General features: G+C 41.1%; 1 protein-coding gene across 3 annotated transcripts in view; it reads left to right on the top strand.

The window, feature by feature from the left end:
* The window catches only part of cdk17 (cyclin dependent kinase 17), a 193,425-nt gene that overhangs the window by 70,881 nt on the left and 103,584 nt on the right, over window positions 1–18,960 (top strand). For all 3 annotated transcript variants that reach the window (XM_080207127.1, XM_080207126.1, XM_080207128.1), the window contains exon 3: window positions 18,129–18,277. In XM_080207127.1, coding sequence (XP_080063253.1) covers window positions 18,151–18,277 — 127 coding nt within the window. In that variant the 5' untranslated portion in view covers window positions 18,129–18,150. The remainder of the gene's footprint in view (window positions 1–18,128; window positions 18,278–18,960) is intronic.

Consider the following 18,960-nt stretch of genomic DNA (forward strand, 5'->3'; position numbering starts at 1 on the left):
CAATTTGCCATGTTTGGCGCCTGTCCTTCTACGCCCAACTTACCCATGCAACTGTCTAAATGCTTTTTAAAAGATAAAACTGTACCGCCTCTACTACTTCTGACAGCTTGTTCAAGGTACACACCACCCTCTGTGAAAGAATTGCCCCTCTAGACACTTCTGTACCTCTCCCATCTGACCTTAAACCTATGCTCTCTAGTTTTAGACTCCCGTACCTTTGCAAAAAGACGTTGACTATCTACCTTATGTATACTCATTATTTTACAGACCTCTATAAGATCACCCCTAAGCCTCCTATGCTTCAGGGAAAAAGATCCCAGTCTATCCTTATAACTCAAACCATCAAGTCCCAGCAGCAGCTGAGTAAATCTTTTCTGCATTCTTAATAATAATTTGTATAATAGGGTGACCAGAGCTGTGCACAGTATTCCAAGTGTGGCCGTACTAATGTCTTGTACAACTTCAACAAATCTCCTGTATTCAATGTTCTGACCAATGAAACCAAGCATACCGAATGCCGCCTTCACCACCCTGTCCATCTGTGACTCCATTTTCAAGGATAATGAACCTGTACTCCTTGATCACTTTGTTCTCTAACTCGCCCCAATGTGCTACCGTTAACTGAGTAGATCCTGTCCCAATTCAGTCTACCAAAATGCATCACCTCATTCATCTAAATTAAGCTCCATCTGCCACTAATCAGCCCACTTGCCCAATTGATCAAGATCTCGTTGCAGTCCTAGATAACCTTCTTCACTTGTCCACGATGCCATCAATCTTGGTGTCATTTGCAAAGTTAATAACCATGCCTCCTAAATTCTCACCCAAAAAATTAATATTAGTAACAAATAACAGTAGACCCAGCACCTGAGGCACACTACTGGTCACAGGCCTCTAGTTTGAAAAACAATTCTGTAAAACCACCCTCTGGCTTGTGTCATCAACCCAATTTTGTATCCAGTTGGCTACCTCGCCCTGGATCCCATGAGATTTAACCTTATTGAACAACCTTACCATGTGGTACTTTGTCAGAGACCTTGCTAAAGTCCCTGTAGACAACATCAACTGCAATGCCCCCATCTACCTTCTTGGTTACTCCTTTAAAAAAACTCAATCAAATTCATGAGACATGATTTTCCACTCATAAAGCCATGCTGTCTCTAATCAGTCCTTGCCTCTCTAAGTAGGTCCTGTCTTTCAGAGTACTTTCTAACAGCTTTCTCACTACAGATGTTAGGCTCATTGGCCTGTAGTTCCCAGACTTTTCCCTGCAGCCCTTCTTAAGCAAAAGCACACATTTGCCATCCTCCAATCTTCAGGCACATCGCATGTGCCTGTCGATGATTCAGGTACCTCTGATAGGGGATCTGCGATTTCCTCCCTAGCCTCCCACAACATTCTGGGATATATTTCATCAGGTGCCGAAGATTTGTCTACCTTGATGCGCTTTAAGACTTCCAGCACCACCACCTCTGTAATATTTGCACTCCTCAAGACATCACTATTTATTTCCCCAAGTTCCTAATATCCATGCCTTTCTCAACAGTACGTAATGGCGAGAAATATTAATTTAAGATCTCATTCATCTCTTGTCGATCCGCACATTGATGACTTTGTGGATCCTTAAGAGACCCTACTGTGTCTCTAGTTGATCTTTTGTCCTTTATGTATCTGTAGAAGCTCTTTGATCCTCCTTTGCCTTATCTGCCAAAGCAAATTCTCTTTTGCTGGAGATGGTCACTGCCTAGTACTTATGTGGCATGAATGCTGCTTGCTTGTTCTGAACACAAGTCTGAATATTGTTCAGATCTTGCTTCATATGGGCACAGGTTGCCTCATTATCAGAGGAGTTGGGAACAAAACTTACCTTTGCACAAACATCAACAAAATCCCACTTTTGATCTGATTGAAGGGAGATCATTGATGTTGCAGCTGAACATTGATTGGGCCTAAGCTGAGATAATTGGCCATCAGTAATCATATCCTTCTTTGTGTTAGGTATCCATGATGTGAAGATGCTGGCGTTGAACTGGGGTGGGCACAGTAAGAAGCCTCGCAACACCAGGTTTAAGTCCAACGCGTTTGTTTGGAATCACTTTTGGAGTGCTGTTTTTTCATCAGGTGAGTGGAGGTATCTCCACAAACACGGCATATGTAGGCAAAGACAATTGCAAGATAATTACAGGTTACAATGTGAAACATCGTGTCTTTGCCTTTGTGTCGTGTTTGTGAACCTACCTGCACTCACCTGATGAAGGAGCAGTGCTCTGAAAGCTCATGATTCCAAATAAACCTGTTGGACTTGAACCTGGGTGTTGTGAGACTTCTTACTGTGTTAGGTGTGACACAAGTTGATACCCATTGATTTCAGCTTTACCCGAGTTCTTTAATGCCTACTTGTTAAAATGTTGCTTTGATGTTAAAGTCAATGATTCTAAGCTCAACTGTTGAATTTAGCTCTTTTGACAAAGACTATCATGAAATCTGGAGCCATGTGGTTGTTATGGAATCCAAACTGAACATCAGTGAGTAGTCTTTCAATACTGTCAGGTACCCTTGATCACTGTGAATGACACCTCTTGTCATTTTGTTGATCAAACATAGATTGATGTAATGGTCATTGGTCAGTTTGAATTTGTCCTGCTTTTTGTGGATAGGACATATCTAGAAAATGTTTAACTTTTGTCAGATAGATGCCAGTGATTTTGCTGTACTGTAGTAGTCTGGCTAGAATTACAACTGATTCTAGGACATAGATCTTGAGCTGGGATGTTGTCAGGGTCTATGGTCTTTGCTATATCTCGCGTTCTTCCACAAGCATTCTTGATCTCAGTGAGATCTCCTGAATTCTCTCGTTTTTTGCAGAAATCATAGAATCCCCACAATGCAGAAAGAGGCCATTTAGCCCATCGAATCTGCACCGACCACAATCCCAACCAGGCCTTAACCCCATAGCCCCACATGTTTACCCTGCTCGTGCCCCTGACACTAAGGGGTAAGTTACTGCAGCCAGTCAACCTAACCTGCATATCTTTGGACTGTGGGAGGAAACCCACGCAGATACGGGGAGAATGTGCAAACTCCATGACAATGATCCAAGCTGGGATTCGAACCCGGGCCCCTGGGGCTGTGAGGCAGAAGTGTAAACCACCATGCCACCGTTGTGAATTCAGTCAGTCACATTTTATTCCACAAAAAAGATGGGAAACTGCCATTAAAAATGGAAGAATTGTTTTAAACCACAGCAGTTTTGTGGTGGAGTCTCCTGTGAAACATCACTGGAAAGTTATATTCCAAATAATGGCCATTCTAAAAGCATAGAAACTAGAAGCAGGAGTAGGTCTTTGAGCCTGCTCCACCATTCATTTTGATCATGACTGATTGATTGTCAAAATCAATATCATGATCCCACCTTCACCCCCTTCCTCCCCCCCACTCCACACCCCACACGCTATATCCCTTTAGCCCCAAGAACTATTTCTAATTTCTTCTTGAACTCGCACAATGTTTTGATCTCAACTACTGTCTGTGCTAGTGAATTCTACAAATTCACCACCCTCTGGGTGAAGAAATTTCTTCTCACCTCAGTCCTAGAATGTTTATCACTTAACCTCAAACTATGAGTCCTGCTTCTGGACTCCCCCACCATTAGGAATGTTCTTTCCGAATTACCCCCTCTAATCCTGTTGGAATTTTATAAGTTTCTAATGAGATACCCTCTCACTTTTCTAAACTCCAGTAGATACAATCCTAATCTATTTAATCTCTCTACTCATGATTGTTTACACAATTTCCTGCCAAACAGTGATCTGCAAAATTTAAAAATTACAAAAACAAATGTTGACAGTTAGAATCTGAGGAAAGTGGTGATCTATTCCATATGTTCCTTTAAGAACAAAAATGAAAGTTTGATGTCACATCACCACCATTCATGCACTTTAGCAATAGCAGGTTTAATTTAAGACATCCATTCATGGAAAAAGTTCATCTTTTAAACGTGATTCATTCTGAAACCATGCAGAAACATTTTCAGAAACAGTGTACTGTACAGACCTTGGTGATAAATTCTGAAATTGCTCAAAAATGGCACTTGATATGTGCTATTTTTACCTAGGCATTGAATTGAAATAACTAAAAATACATCTTTTTAGCCTGGTACAGAACCATTGTAATGAGCTAAGGTGCATTAGGACACAAGTCAGTAAAACAAGTCTTAAAGAGCAGAGGAATTACGACACCGTATCAATATAGGCATGACTCTTGGAACCCAATTTCCATCAATCTTTTACATCTTGGCTACATGTGTTCCTGGACATAAACATGTTGGAAGGTTCACGCATAGGGTTTGTGGCCCTGCTCTGTCAGTCTCCAATTGATACTGTTGTTTTTAAAGGTTTACTTTTCCCGATGTTTAATTATCTGTAAAATATTACAGATCATTTCCCATTTGGGTTGGGTTGGAGGGCGAGCTGTGAGAAAGATGCAGAGATGCTTCAGCGTGATTTGGACAGGCTGAGTGTGTGGGCATCTGCATGGCAGATGCAGTATAATGTGGATGAATTTGAGGTTATCCACTTTGGTAGCAATAATAGGAAGACAGATTATTACTTGAATGGATATAAATTGAGAGAAGTGAATACTCAACGAGACCTTGGTGTCCTTATGTATCAATTGCTGAAAGTAAGCATGCAGGTACAGAGGCAATAAAGAAGGCACATTGTATGTTGGCCTTCATAATGAGAACATTTGACTATGGGATGTTTTACTACAATTGTATAGGGTGTTGGTGAGGCACACCTGGAGAATTGTCTCTATCTGAGCAAAGATGTTCTTGCAATAGAGGGAGTACAGTGATGGTTTACCAGGCTGAGATGCCAAGTCTGTCCTATGAAGAGAGACTAAATTGTTTAGGATTATATCCATTGGAATTTAGAAGAGTGAGAGGAGATCGCATAGAAACTTATAAAATTCTAACAGGGTTAGACAGGGTTGATTCAGAAAGCATGTTTTCATGGTGGGGAAGTCCACAACTTGGTGGTCATAGTTTGAGGATATTGGGTAAACCTTTTAGAACTGAGGTGAGGAGAAAACTCTTCACTCAGAGTAGTGAATTTGTGGAATTTACTACCACAAAGCAGTTGAGGCTAAAATATTGTATGATTTCAAGAAGAAGTTAGATATAGCTCTTGGGGCCGAAGGAATCAAGGATATGGAGGGAAAGGGGATCAGGATTTTGAATTTGATGATCAGCCATGATCATAATGAATGGCAGAGTAGGCTCGAATGGCTGATTTGCCTCCCCCTGCTTCTAGTTTCTATGCTTAATATCCAAAACTTAGTTTATAGTAGAATTGTATACTCAGCATGCCTTATCAACTACAGATTTAAACTACATATATGCATTGTGTTCTGCTGACCCAAATGCACAATTCTGGAGTAAGAAGAGACAAAAATTGTAATGCTTAGCTTCAAGTGTAGTTCCTTGGAGTTTTTTATCTTACTGGTTTCTGTTTGCCATTTAATTAATACTGATGATGCTTGTTGTATTTAGTGAAGATAAATAGCTTTGGAAATTGAGCCATATTTTTGCTGTCTATTTAGTGCATATAGCCTACATTCCTAACTGGCGTAATTCCACAGTGCACTCCTGCTGGAGAAAAAAATAGGCTGGGTGGGTAAATGTAAATAAAATTGAGGGTTGCATTGACTGTCCAGTTGAGACCTCTGCTAGTTCGTTGGAACAGTTTCGGGTATCTGGTCTATTTGTCACCTTTTGATAGATTGTGTCTCATTATTTCTTCCAGATTTCGTGTAGCTCAAGTTGTGAGTAAGCAGGAAATTCAATATTTAACTCAAAGCCAGTAGTGGAAAAAACAAAGCCTGAGAGATTGTGGACAAATGAAAATGAGTTTGGGAAACAGAAGAGCAATGCTATTTGGTTTGCTAGCCACCGAAGGAATTGCATATTTTCAAGGTTCAATTATTCTCTCGAAATATGGCTTCATCCTAATGTCTTTTTACCCTGATGCCTAGCAGTAAATTGCTTTGGCCAAAGCGAACAATATTCATTAAAATCAATAATAATACATTTTAAAATATCAGCATATGCGTTTTACAATCATAATCACTGGTTTGAATCTCTCAATGTGCTACTGTCAGCACCCTTCTCAGCCTATCACCACTTACATTCCTTTTATCTTTTTGTCCATGATATCTTTGTCAGTCTCTGCTTTGTCTCCACTTACTGCTGGCCCTCTATCCAACTCCCACTGCAGTATAAATCTCATACTATTTCCAGTTGTCTTCAGCTTTGATGAGGAATCATCCAGACTTTAAATGTTGGCTCTGTTCTCTCTCTCTCTACAGATGCTGTCAGACCTGCTGAGATTTCCCAGCATTTATTAACAGTCCAAATGTAATTGCTGGAGCATGACCTGCAAACCTACAGATGATAAGATTTATGCAAGTGTTGCCCCTCATAACTTTTGACTTGTAGCTCAAAATCTGTGTAACTCGACCTTCAATATAGTCAATGACCCTCTGGTCATTGGGGTAAAGAATTCCAAAATTTAATGACTCTTTGAGAGAAAAGAAATCATCTTTATCAGCATATACATGTAGACCAAACGCCTAACATCCGTACACCATTCAGGGGAGAGCATTAAAGGAAGCAGAGACAGAAAAGAGATTTTATCATTCGAGCGCATAGATCTCTAAAGGTGCAAGCAAGTGCAAGGCTGGGAAGCCATAGCTAGAGTGAATTTAATGTTTAAGGTGCTTTCATTGGACAGTTGCTTACAACATGGAGCATGCTATTTTGTCATTGCATAAGACTCTTTCAGGTTTCACTTGGAATAATATGTCCAATTTTGGTGGTTTTACATGGTAAACGATACAGAAGTTTTGGCAAAGATGTAAAGGAATAACAAAGAACAAAGAAAATTACAGCACAGGAACAGGCCCTTCGGCCCTCCAAGCCTGCACCGACCATGCTGCCCGACTTAACTAAAACCCCCTACCTTTCCAGGAACTATATCCCTCTATTCCCATCCTATTCGTGTAGTTGTCAAGACGCCCCTTAAAAGTCACTACCATAACAGCTTCCGTTACCTCCCCCGGCAACAAGTTCCAGGCACGCACTGCTCTGCGTAAAAAAATAAATAAATAAATTTGCCTCATACATCTCCTATAAACCTTGCCCCCTCGCACCTTAAACCTGTGCCCCCTAGTAATTGACTCTTCCACCCTGGGAAAAAGCTTCTGACTGTCCACTCTGTTCATGCCCCTAATAATCTTGTAGACTTCTATCAGGTCTCCCCTCAACTACTGCCGCTCCAGTGAGAACAAACCAAGTTTCTCCAACCTCTCCTCATAGCTATTGCCCTCCACACCAGGCCACATCCTGGTAAATCTTTTCTGTACCCTCTCCAAAGCCTCCGCATCCTTCTGGTAGTGTGGTGACCAGAATTGAACACTGTATTCCAAGTGCGGCCTAACTAAGGTTCTATAAAGCTGCAACATGATTTGCCAATTTTTAAACTCAGTACTCCGGCTGATGAAGGCAAGCATGCCTTCATGTAATGAATTGATTAGAAATAGTCAGCATGGTTTTGTAGCGGGTAGGTCGTGCCTTACTAACCTTATTGAGTTTTTTGAGAAGGTGACCAAAGAGGTGGATGGGGGCAAGGCAGTTGACGTGGTATACATGGATTTTAGTAAGGCGTTCGATAAGGTTCACCATGGTAGGCTTCTGCAGAAAATGCAGATGTATGGGATTGTGGGTAATCTAGGAAGTTGGATCAGGAATTGGCTATCAGATAGGAGACAGAGGGTGGTGGTTGATGGTAAATATTCATCATGGAGTACAGTTACGAGTGGTGTGCCTCAGGGATCTGTTTTGGGGCCACTGTTGTTTGTAATTTTTATTAATGATCTGGATGAGGGTATAGTTGGGTGGATTAGTAAATTTGCTGATGACACCAAAGTTGGAGGTGTGGTAGATTGTGAGGAAGGGTGTCATAGTCTGCAGGGAGACTTAGATAGGTTGCAGAGCTGGGCCGAGAGGTGGCGGATGGAATTTAATGCGGAGTAGTGTGAGGTAATTCACTTTGGTAGGAGCAACAGATGTGTCGAGTATAGGGCTAACGGGAGGACTTTGAATAGTGTGGATGAACAGAGGGATCTAGGTGTGTGTGTACATAGATCCCTGAAAGTTGGGAATCAAGTAGATAAGGTTGTTAAGAAGGCGTACGGTGTCTTGGCGTTTATTGGTAGGGGGATTGAATTTAGGAGTCGCAGTGTAATGTTGCAACTGTACACTACTCTAGTGCGGCCGCACTTGGAGTACTGTGTGCAGTTCTGGTCCCCGCATTACAAGAAGGATGTGGAGGCGTTGGAGAGGGTGCAGAGGAGGTTTACTAGGATGTTGCCTGGTATGGTGGGGAGGTCCTATGAGGAGAGACTGAGGGATTTAGGGTTGTTTTCGTTGGAAAGAAGGCGGCTAAGAGGGGATCTTATTGAAACATATAAGATGATTAGAGGTTTAGATAGGGTGGATAGTGATAGCCTTTTTCCTCGGATGGAGAAAGCTAGCACGAGGGGGCATGGCTTTAAATTAAGGGGGGGTAGCTACAGGACGGATGTCAGGGGTAGGTTCTTTACCCAGCGGGTGGTGAGGGATTGGAATGCCCTGCCTGCTGCAGTTGTAAATGCGTCTAGTTTGGGGGCGTTTAAGAGATCTCTGGATAGGTTTATGGACGAAAAGGGATTGGTATAGGCTAGTGGGTCATTGTTTTTGTAACTGGTCGGCGCAACATCGTGGGCCGAAGGGCCTGTTCTGCGCTGTAATGTTCTATGTTCTATGTTCTATATATCTTCTCCACTACCTTCTCCACCTGCATTGCCTCTTTCAGTGATCTGTGTGCCTGTACACCCAGATCCCTTTGCCTATCAATATTCTTAAGGATTCTGCCATTTATTGTATATTTCCTGTCTGTGTTAGACCTTCCAAAATACATAACCTCACATTTGTTAAACTTGAATGTTAAACTAAAAACTGAGAGTCAACCAAGCTTGTGTTTTCAGTGGAATCCTCTACAGAAGTGAGAACTGGACTACATATGTTAGGCAGGAGAAAAGGCTAAATAATTTCAACCTCACTGTTTCAGGCATATCCTAAGCATCTCTTGGCAGGACAAGCTCACAAGGCCAGGTGTCCTGGAGCCTGCTAATTCCATCAGCATATACTCATTGGTAAGCCAATCATGTCTGCATTGGGTCAACCACATTCATCAGATGAGTAATGACTGTAAATGCAAAAAGAGCTTTTATATGGAGAACTGGCCACTGGGTCACAACCTCTGGCTGTACGTATCTCTACTTCAAGGATACCTGTAAGCAAGTTATGAAGATGGTGGATATTGACATTGACTGTTTTGAAGGTCATCAGAACAGGCAAGCAGGAACAAAAAGCTCAGCCTGCTAAGAAGAGGACCCAGAGAGAGCCAGGGAATTTTGCATCTTCTTGGCCCACTGTCGTCTTCTGCAGCAAATGCAGCAGGGACTGTCATACCGAAGTAGGACTCCTGAGCCACACCAGGCAAAGCTGAACACAGAACTGATCAGCTTGGCAAAAACCATTGTCTTATTGATTGAGGACTGCCAATTTGGAGGCGGGCCATGAGGTTAATTCTTCATTTTAAGCATCTTATAAACATGGGAACAATAATGGACACGTGAAGACCCTTTAGTCCACCCAACCTATCTGAGATATTGGTGATATATAAAATATACATTTAACCCACCTGAAACAGTGATTTCTTGGGAACGATAAAAACAGATGAAAGACCCCGGGCCAATTTGTGGAGAAAGACAAATCTCTAATTCCTCGAATTTTGGCAATCAAAACTAGTCCACAAGGTCAGCCTGTCCTGGATTCCTATTAGTACCAACTTTTCATAAGAGGTGCTTCTGGTCCAATTCTTGATCAATCAAATTCAGCAAATTAGTGTTTGCTACACAAAATTGAAGTACACTGTTTTCTGGGGAAAATAACCACTGCATGATATCCAAGCTAAACCTGTTCTTATGCAACATAACATTGTTACCCCTGGTCTTCCTATTTATGATGTGGAGATGCTGGCGTTGGACTGGGGTAAACACAGTAAGAAGTCTGACAACATCAGGTTTAAGTCCAACCGATTTATTTGATAGTAAACTCACAAGCTTTCGAGGTTTACCTCTTCGTCAGGTGAATGGAGAGTTTTGACCTCAGACAGAGTATATAAAGCACAGACAGTTTACAGATTACTGATTAGAATGCAAATCTTTACACCTAACCTGCTATTCAAGTCTTAAAGTGGCCGACACATTATCGGCATTTGAGGACTTTTCTTGCAAGAAACAAAGTAAAATCAACATAAATTCAACATTACTTTAAAGGCAACTACTGTTTGAACCAAAGGTAAGGTAACTTTGCATTAACAAAAGAATGCAATTGAAGCATATCTCACAAACCCTTCATTGTACACCACACTTCTGGCACATGTGTAGAGTAAGAAAAATAAGTCCAAAGTTATTCCCAACTCTCCACCAGGCTCCCTTCTTCCTCTTGTCCTAGGCTGAAACTTGTGTCCTTCAAAAGTCGTTCCACTCAACTTGTGTCTTCTAGATCTGACTTTCACCATCAGACCTATATCCTTTTCATTAAATCTCCAAAAGGCATGTTGTTCTGTTCCTTTTCTTTCAAATGATAAACCAACTCTCACCAATATGTAACCTGTTTGTTAGCATAAACAGTCCTTTCTCTTTATAGAAGTATCTGCTTTGTTTGTCCACACGGTAGCAGTTGCTTTCTCTCTTCTTGCAAAAACATGGCTGTCACAAATGTGAAAATGACCACTTGATTGATTTTTCTCATTGACATGGGTGCACCAGTCACTGAAAGCAAGCATGCAGGTACAGCAAACAGGAAGGTAAATGATATCTTGGCCATCATTGCAAGAGGACTTGAGTACAGGAGCAAGGATATCTTACAGGGTCTTACTGAGACCACATCTGAACTATCATATGCAATTTTTGGTTTCCTTGTCTAAGGTTATTCTGCTTTGAGGAAGTATGGCAAAGGTTACCAGACTGATTGCAGGGTTGTTGTATGAGACTGGGACTGTATTCACTGGAACTTAAAGGAATGAGGGGGGGGGATCTCATTGAAATGTATAAAATTTTAATGACTAGAAAGAAAGACTAGATTCAGGGATATTGTTTCTTCTCTGGGATGTCTAGAATAAGGGGTCAAAGTCTCAGGATATAGGGTGGGTCATTTAGGACTAAGATGCGGTGAAATCTCTTCACATGGATGGTGGTGAACCAGTGGAATTCTCTCACACAGAAGACTGTAATAAATAAGTACTGAAATTATATAAGAAAGAAATAGATTTTGAGACTCTAAGAGTGTCAGGGAAAATGGAAAGAGCACTGGAGAATGGTGTTGAGATAAAGGATCAGCTGTGACCACATTGAATTATGGTGGGACAGGCTCAAGGGGCCAGATGGCCAGCTCCTCCTCTTTTCTATGATTGTTTCTTTTCCCATGGAAATTAGATCTCATGGGCACGTCTGAGTGGGAGTGTTTAGTTTGACCTCACCAGCCCCCATTCCATTTTCACCTCATGTTAAAGGGGACATTTACAAATATTTGTAACCACATTGGTTAACCTTGGTTTTTATCTTTTCCCTCTTTTAAGGAATGACATTGCTATTTTAGCATTGAGTGTCCATGTTGTTCTAACCACTGGATATTATTAGGGGATAGCCTCTGGAACGTCCCAAGTCATTGACATCTCTCCCTACCTCTTGCCAGGCGTTGCAATTCCATTATTATTGGTGTGGTAATACTTAGAATAGTGTGAGCAGTTCCGGTTGCAACAATACAAAAAGGATATTGCAGCTTAGATACAAAAGAAGGTAACCAGGATGATTATTCGTCATAATCTAATCCTTTAATGTATCAATCAGTAATTGAGCTTGTTTTCACTAGAAAAGAGAAAGTTGAGAGATGTTTGAACTTTTAGTTTCTTATGGAGGTTGGAATGGAGGCAGGTTGGTATAAGATTTTGGAGCCTGCTGACATGCCAGTTTCCTATCTCTATCTAATCCTGGGATATTTTCCCACATACAGTTGATCTGGTTAAGGGCTGATTGAGGCCTATTTTTGGAAACAACTGGGATTTTCTGGTCTGCCTTCATGTCCCTGCAGGCAGAAGGTGCTGTTCAGTGATGGTGATTCTATTGTCTGGCACATTATCTGTGAATATGACTATGTAAGGCTGTTGCTTTTATAGTCTTTGGGACAGTTCTCCCAATTTTGGCACAAGCCCCCAGATGTCAGCAAGTAGGATCTCGTGGGTCGGCTAGATTTGGGTTTTGTTGTTTCTGCTGCCTAGGACAATGACAGGTGGTGCGTCTGGTTTCATTCCTTGTAGACTTTGTCAAGTAAGTCATTCAATTGTAAGTCATACAATTGAATGACTTACTTAGCCATTTCAAAAGCATTTAAGAGTCAGCCACGTTACTATAGGTCTGGAGTCATATGTAGGCCAGACCAGGTAAGGGCAGCAGATTTCCTTCCTTAAAGGGCATTAATGAACCAGGTGAGTTTTTATGACAACTGACAGTGGTTTCATAATCATCATTTTAAGCTAGCCTTTTAATTCTACATTTATTAATTCCCTTAGCTGCCATGGTAAGGTTTGACTCCACATGCCCAGAACAATCATCTGGATCTCTGGAGTGTTCATCCAGTGATATTGGCACTGTGGCACCGCCTCTCCAATTTAATGTTCTGCGTAAGTGAGGTGGCAGTAATAATGCAGTACTATAACTGGCTGGCATAAACGTGGAAGTGAAGATCAAACTGGGGAGGTACAGTGGCACAGTGGTTAACATTGTTCCTTATAGTGCCAGGGACACTGGTTTGATCTCCAGCTTTGGCTGACTGTCTTTGTGGAGTTTGCCCCTTCTCCCGTGCCTGAGTAGATTTCCTACAGGTGCTCTGGTTTCCTCCCACCGTCCAAAGATGTACAAGTTCAGTGGATTGGCAATGTTAAATTTTCTGTGTGTGTAGGTTAGGTAGGGTTATGGGGATAGGGTGGGGGCATGGGCCTGGGTAAGATTCTCTTCAAGAGGCCGAATGGCGGCCTCCTGCACTGTAGGGATCTATGGTTCAAAATATTGAGTAATCCAGTGCAACAATGTAACTCTGAACCATTGGAAATTCATAGAGTCATAGATGTTTACAACATGGAAACAGGCTCTTCGGCCCAACGTGTCCATGTCACTCCTTTTTTAACCCCTAAGCTAGCCCCAATTGCTCATGTTTGGCCCATATCCCTCTATATCCATCTTACCCACGTAACTCTAAATGCTTTTTTAAAAGTTAAAATTGTACCTGCCTCTACTACTACCTCTGGCAGCTTGTTCCAGATACTCACCACCCTCTGTGAAAAAACTGCCCCTCTGGACCCTTTTGTATCACTCCCTTTTCACCTTAAACCAATGCCCTCTAGTTTTAGACTCCCCTACCTTTGGGAAAAGATATTGACAATCTAGCTGATCTATGCCCTCGTTATTTCTTCTACTGCTTTCAGATCACCTCTAAGCCTCCTAAGCTCAAGGGAAAAAAATTCCAGTCGATCCAGCCTCTCCTTATAACTTAATCCATCAAGTCCTGGTAGCATCCTAGCAAATCTTTTCTGCACTTTTTCTAGTTTAATAATGTCCTTTCTGTAATAGGATGACCAGAATTGCACACAGTATTCCAAGTGTGGCCTGACCAATGTCTTATACAACTTCAACAAGATGCCCCAACTCCTGTATTTAATGTTCTGAACAATGAAATCAAGCACGCCAAATGCCTTCTTTACTACTCTGTCCACCTGTGATTCCACTTTCAAGGAGCTATGAACCTGAACCACTAGATCTCTTTGTTCTGTAACTCTCCCCAACACCCTACCATTAACTAAGTCCTGCCCTCGTTCAGTTTCCCAAAATGCATCACTTTGCATTTATCTAAATTAAACTGTCTGTCATTCGTCAGCCCACTGGCCCAATTAATCAAAATCCCATTGCAATCCTCGATAACCTTCTTCAATCTTGGTGTCATCTGCAAACCTACTAACCATGCCTCCTAAATTCTCATCCAAATCATTAATATAAATGACAAATAACAGTAGACCCGGCACTGATCCATGAGGCTCACCGCTAGTCACAGGCCTCTAGTTTGAAAAAACAAGCCTCTGCAACCACCCTTTGGTTTCTGTCAGAAAGCTAATTTTGTATCCATTTGGCTACCTCACCCTGGATCATGTGAGATTTAACCTTTTGCAACAACCTACCATGTGGTACCTTGTTCAAATTCATTTGAAATCCAATTTAATACTGTTTTGTACAGGTGAAAGTGCAATTACTGAGTGTGCCCACAATACAATGCATGACAAAGAACATTCTGGAAGGGAATGTGTAACTATTGACATGATGACGTTAAAGAATTGTATTAGTTATTTTGTTTTATCATTTAGCATTTTGAATGGGGTGAACAAAGGGAGAACAAAAATATGATCCTAAGTATATGTTTTCTTATTCCTGTCACTCTTTTTGTGTGCTGCTTTTAAAATCTAGGCTAGAGTCAGCGAGAGAACTGTTGCAGATGTGAAAACATAAACGAGAAGCATTGTTCCTCCTACCATTCACCATGTCCATTCAACAAAGCTTTGTTTCTTTCACTTTGTATTATAACAATAACCTTGCATTCAAATTGTACCATTTAGATCCAAAAGTGCTTCACTGCTTAAAAAAAAGGTGCTTTTGAATTTTCGTTATTGTTATTATACAGATAAACATGGTAGTCCATTTGTGTACGATGAATTGTCATAAATAACAGATAAATGATTGAATATTCTGTTTTAGTGGAGTAGGTTGAAAGGTGAAATTAGCAAGAACACGGAACTACTTTTCTTGTCTCCCAGTTGTGCCACAGGATCTTTTCTATCACTTAAGAGGGAAGATATTGGGGTAGGAGCAAGAGGGATCGTTAGTCTAAAGTGTCATCCAAAGGCTGGCACCTCTGACAGAACATGACTCTGTTAGCCTTGCACTTGAGTGTCATCCAAGATTAAGGGCCGATTATTGGGGCAGGGTGGAGTGGCGTTATAGTCACACAGTGCAGAAAAGGCCCTTTGACCCATCAAGCCTGCACTGACAATAACAACCACTAAAGGCAAGCTAATCCCATTTTCCAGTACTTGTCCCATATCTTTGAATGTTATGACATTTCAAGTGCTCATCCAAATACTTAAAGGTTAAGATTTCCAGTTCCCACTACCTTCCCACAACCCTCTGAGTGAAATGTTTTTTGCTTAAATCCCCAATGAATCTTTTGCCCCTTTTGTGATTGACCTCTCAACCAAGGGAAACAGCTGCCTCCTATTCACCCTGTCCATACCACTCATAATCTTGTGAAGCACAATCAAATTCCCCCTCAGCCTTCTTTGCTCTAAAGAAAACAATCCACATCTATCCATTTTGCCTTATAGCTCAACTGTTCCATCCCAGCCAACATCCTGTGAATCTCCTCTCAACCCTTCAGTGCAATCGCATCCTTCCTATAGTGAGGTGACCAGAATTGCACACAGTACTCCAGTTGTGGCCTAACTAATGTTCTGTACAGTTCAAACATAACCTTCTTGCTCTTGTACTCTATGCCATAAGTGTCTTATATGCCTTCTCAACCACCCTATTGACCTGCTGTGCTGCTTTCAGGGATCTGTGATTAAGAACGCACCTCAAGAGCCATCTGTTCCTCTAAGCTTCCTAGTGAAGCTGCCATTCATTAAATACTCCCTCTTCTTCCTAAGTGCATCACCTTGCACATATCAAGGTTAAATCTACAACTGCCTTGTCCATCTGACCAACCTATCTATATCTCCATGTTGCCTGCAAGCTTCTTTCATACTGATTATATTATGTGCAGGCTAGGTTGATCGACCATGCTTAATTGTCCCTTAATGTCAGGGAGATTAACAGAGTAAGTGCATGGGATTACAGGGAAAGGACCTGGATGGGGTTGTTGTCAGTGCAGACTCAATAAGCCAAATGGCCTCTTTCTGTAATGTGGGGATTCCATAATTGTGTCTAGAACAAACAGTCAGGGACCCAGCACTGATTTGTGTGATATGCCACTGGACACCGGCCTCCAGTCAAGCAGCCTTATACCCACCAACCCATTGTGTCCTATTATTAAGATAGTTTCGGATTCACCTCCCATGTGCTTTAACCTTCAATTAGTCACCCATGTGCATCTTTGTCAAGGGCTTTGCTAAAATCCATATTGACTACTTCAACTGCACTTCTCTCATCCACACACACAATCTCGTTTTTGTGGGGGAAAGATGGGAGATATAAGGGGAGAGCAGTGGGGATGGAAAAGGAATGAGGGCTGGAGAACCTAGCAACCATGAACAGAACTGGACCAATGTTCCAGTAAATGGAGATAGGCCTTCTAAGTTGCATCCTTGCCATCCATCTTTGTCTGCCACTGCCCCAGGAAGTAGCAGCTTGGACCCCAACCCACACCCAACTCCCAGAGATCAAATTATCGCGTGAATGCATTGCCTTTTAGAAGTGCGAAATTGCCTGAATCGCAAGATAAAAATCCAGCCCTGAAAATTCAAATTTCTCTAGTGGGCCTTGAATCCACAACCTTCTAACTCAGTTCACCTAAGCTAATATAGCTACTAGTTCGTAGATGACCAGAAAAGTGTTTTTAATAAAACTAGGTTTTTACATTGGCTATGTTGTGACTTTTTTTTCCTGAAGATTGATTTGGTGTATTTTTTAAAGATATGTTTTTTTCAAATTTCCATAAGCACAATTGCTATTTAACACGAATGAAAATAAAATATTGAACCACACAAATTCCCACAAAATAATACCTTGTTGTGTTTCAACAATTATGTCAGTGTGATTTCACAGAGAAGACAAAGAAAAGAATCACAGAGCATTCCTACAGTGCAGAAGGAGGCCATCCGACCAACAATAATCCCCAACCAGGCCCTATCCCCGTAACCTCACGTATTTACCCTGCTGATCCCCCCTGATAAGTGTTAATTTAGTATGACCAATCAATCTAACCTGCACATCTTTGGAGTGTGGGAGGAAACCAGAGCACCTAGAGGAAAGCCAAACAGGCATGGGGAGAACGTGCAAACTCCACACAGATAATCACTCAAGGCTGGAATTGAACCCAGGTCTCTAGCACTGTGATGCCATTCCCCACCATAATTTCATATAGTTAGGGACGTTTTTTTTTCGGATTTCTCCAACCACATAATGATATGCTCTTCTGAATGCTTTACCCCTTCAAGTTAGACTTTACAAATTTAGAAAGTTTAGCTTGGAGATCCAGAAACCTTTTCTTTTGGGTGGACCTATTAATTATTGAACTTTTTACATTTAACGTGGTCTGGATATATGTAGTTATAACATAAGGCACAAAACAAACTACAAAATATGAAGCCTATAAACCTTTGATTTAGCCAGTCAGTGGACAAATATATTTTTAATTTGTGTGAACTATTTTGAACTTCAGTGCTCATTAGAACACCCCTTAAATTTATATAACAATAGCCATATGCAAGTTTTTATCTCATTAATATTTTGAGTAGTAAAATTCTGAGAGAATGCTTTTCACTTGGTGCATCACGTTAGCATAGTGGCTAGCACTGCTGCTTCAGCGCACCAGGGACCCAGGTTTGATTCCAGGCTTGGATCACTGTCTGTGTGCAGTTTGCACATTCTCCCTGTGTCTGTGTGGGTTTCCTTCAGGTGCTCTGGTTTCCGCCCACATTCTGAAAGATGTGCTGGTTAGGTGAATTGTTCTGAATAGGCACTGGACTGTGGCGACTAGGGGCACTTCACAGTAACTTCAACGTGATGTTAATGCAAACCTTACTTGTGACTAATAAATAAACTTTACTTTTTAAAGTGCAGCTGAATCCTACTGCACCTCCATTTTTTGATTGATGGAACTAAATAAGCTGCCTATTAACAGTATTTAACATGTTTAATTTTAGGTTTCTCTGAGTAGAATATCTCATGGAAAAGATGAAAAAGTTCAAGCGACGGCTTTCTCTGACGTTGCGTGGCAGCCAAACAATTGATGAGTCTCTGTCGGAGCTTGCAGAACAAATGACAATTGAAGAGAATAGCAGTAAAGATAATGGTGAGTTATTTTTTCAACACTTCACACAATGCAACGCTGATTTAAAGAGACATGTTTCCGTTGGACTGCTGTAAGTTTCACTTTACAACTAAATTCCATATGTGTCATTTACTTTTCCATTTGAATTAAGGTAACTTTAAACCAGACTGAGTAATGACACAACTGGTTCATATCACTTTTGGCAGAGTGGAACTTAGTTTTGCTCATAATACAGCTTTTGGACAAATTTATTCTGCTTCATGTAATTTTCTGCATCCTATAATTTCCTAAAGCTAGGGAATGTTTCTGTAGGAAATTGTTTTATTGACTATAATATATATTTTTTGTCAGGCTGCTGGAGAATGTGCCGACTTTAGGCATTTACAAAGTGTATTCTGTAGCACTGCATTTTAAATTAAAGATCATAATAGGGTGCTTCATGGTACAGTGCTATAAGACTGAGGGCAGATTGTAAGGCTCTTTTGTGACAGAGCACTGTATAATGTAATTCTTTTTTGCATTTAATGTGATTTGAAACTTTTATTTAAAAATATTGAAGAAAGCTGGTTTTGATGACGCATCTGATCATTGGTTGTGAAAATGGTGTAAGTGAGCACAAAAGACATGTAAAGCTTTACATCTAAGATCAGCTTCATTTTTAACATTTCGCAATACAGCTTCAAAGTAGAGGAAGACTGCATCGC

Source organism: Carcharhinus amblyrhynchos, chromosome 19 (genome assembly GCF_965287045.1).
Source record: "Carcharhinus amblyrhynchos chromosome 19, sCarAmb.v2.hapA, whole genome shotgun sequence".
NCBI lineage: Eukaryota > Metazoa > Chordata > Chondrichthyes > Carcharhiniformes > Carcharhinidae > Carcharhinus > Carcharhinus amblyrhynchos.